The sequence below is a fragment of the Asparagus officinalis genome, chromosome 9 (genome assembly GCF_001876935.1).
Source record: "Asparagus officinalis chromosome 9, Aspof.V1, whole genome shotgun sequence".
In the NCBI taxonomy this organism is placed as follows: domain Eukaryota; kingdom Viridiplantae; phylum Streptophyta; class Magnoliopsida; order Asparagales; family Asparagaceae; genus Asparagus; species Asparagus officinalis.
The window spans coordinates 7,569,087-7,571,177 of NC_033802.1; the positions used below are offsets into that span (position 1 = coordinate 7,569,087).

Genomic DNA, 2,091 nt, shown 5'->3' on the forward strand with positions numbered 1-2,091 from the left:
CCTCCCATTCCTCCCTCTCCTCCTGGGTCTCCCGCCACGTCGCCCCCCTTCCGCGACCTCGTCTCCACCATCGACCTCGGCGACGACGTCCTCGTCCCCCTCCTCGCTCCGCTCCCTCCTCTCCGCCTTCAGCTCCTTGCCCTCACCTCCTCTCACTCCTCCCTCTCTTCCTGTGTCTCTGGGTCTCCTGCCGACTCCTTCGTCTCCGCTGTTCAGGCCGCTGGCGCCAGCGAAGGAGATGGTGGACATCGGTGATTGGGTTGGAGGAGTTGGATATCGGGTTTTTTTTGAGAGGAGGAGGCGACGTGGCGGGGCGAGGAGCTGAAGGCGGAGAGGAGGGGGTCGATTTTGCTAAAAAAATATTGAAGCGGTCGGTTTTACTTATTAAATTTTAAAAACAGTTGTTTTAAAAAATGTGTCCATCGAAAACTGCTCAAATGCTTAAATTGTTAGGTATGTGACACAATAAGTCCAACATATTCATCCATCTATCTTCATAATTTATAAGCCATCTGAACTTTCTTGATGCATGCTTCGTAATCTTTACCCAGCCTCTTATGTATAGGAGAAGGCAGGATATTTCTTCTGCTTAGAGGATCGAGCTCTCCTCTGCAGAAACTGCGATATAGGGATCCACACTGCGAGTGCCTACGGCTCATCACACCAGCGATTTCTCATCACAGGGGTGAGAGTCGGTCTCCAGCACTATCTCACTGACAACAACAGTAACATTACCCCCAGTAGCATCAACAACAATGACAGAAGCAATAGCAGCAGCAGCAACGGCAACAACAACAACAATCATATAATTCCTCAGGCAACATCAAATTCTTCGATGACTAACGAGAAAGCGTGGAGTGTTGATGCTAATGAAGGGGACGGGTTTGGGGCTCAATGGATGTGGAATGAAGTACTGTTTGATAGTGCCGAATTCAGTCAATGTTATGGTATATCTGAACCTGGCTCTTCAAGTTAGTGCGTGTTATGATTTGGGTCAATTTTTTGTTTCTATGATGGAAAATAAAAAGTGAGAACACAAGGATGGAGCTGCAATTTTTTTTTTTTTCCTCCAAGGATTTTCTGTTGGTTTTTTAGCGTTAGTTACAGCAAGTGCCCATGAACTTTGAAGGAGCTGCAGTAAACCCCCTCATCAGCATTTTTTATTACGCTAAACCCCATAAACTGTCTTAGTTCACTAAATCTTATTAGAAAATTTATCTTTTAATCTTCATAGTAGCACCATCAACTCTAACGTGTCACTAGTAAGCACATGAAAGAAAAAAAAAAGACGAAAAATTCCTTCTTAGTCCCAAAAAAACCCATTGTATTAGGAAAAACATGCAATTTTTTGGGACTAAGAAATTATTTTCATCTTTTTTGGGTACATGTTTGTCGCATGAGATGTTAGAATCAAGTGCTAATTTGGAGATTAAATGAGAAATTTTCATGTGAAATTTAGTGAAATAAAACACTGCATGGGGTTCATGTGCAACAACTCCTAAAGTTCAAGGGGAATTTAGTGTGATGAAAAAAAGTTGATGGGAGTTTACTACAACTCCTCAAAAGTTCATGAGCGGTTTCTGTAATTAAGCCCTTTTCTTATGCGTGTGAGTACGCAGGCCAGTTCAAAGAAAAGTTGTTAATTTTCTTGTTCATATATACTGTATCCTTCCATGAAAGGCTTACTGATGGCTGATGCTCCCTCTTTGACATAACCTTTGTTCTTAAACAAGGATTAATGATTCTGAGAACTGGCATCACAAAGAGATCGGGTTGTAAGTTGTAACTGCATCTGATGTTTCATTAGGAACCATAAAATTGACAGCTTGCAGTTTCTTGTTTGGTTGATCTTCCAGTTGACCGGTATCCCTTTAGCTTTGACATGTGTCATTATGGGTATCATTGCTCATTGTACATACTTTCATTGGTTGATCGATTTTGTTGTTCTCAATATCAAATATTTCCTTGGCCAAATATTAGAAAACCCCATCAATGTTGGATGATTCAATTAACCTCCGTAACTTCCAAAATATCAGTAAACCCCTCCAACTCTAGGGGCTACCAGAAAACTCCTCCTAACTTCAAGATTTT

The 2,091-nt window shown here is 41.9% G+C and overlaps 1 protein-coding gene across 1 annotated transcript; it reads left to right on the top strand.

The window, feature by feature from the left end:
* Positions 414–976, top strand: LOC109823141 (B-box zinc finger protein 22-like). The gene is made up of 2 exons (XM_020389427.1): positions 414–453; positions 594–976. The coding sequence occupies exons 1-2, from the start codon at positions 414–416 to the stop codon at positions 974–976; spliced, it is 423 nt and encodes a 140-aa protein (XP_020245016.1).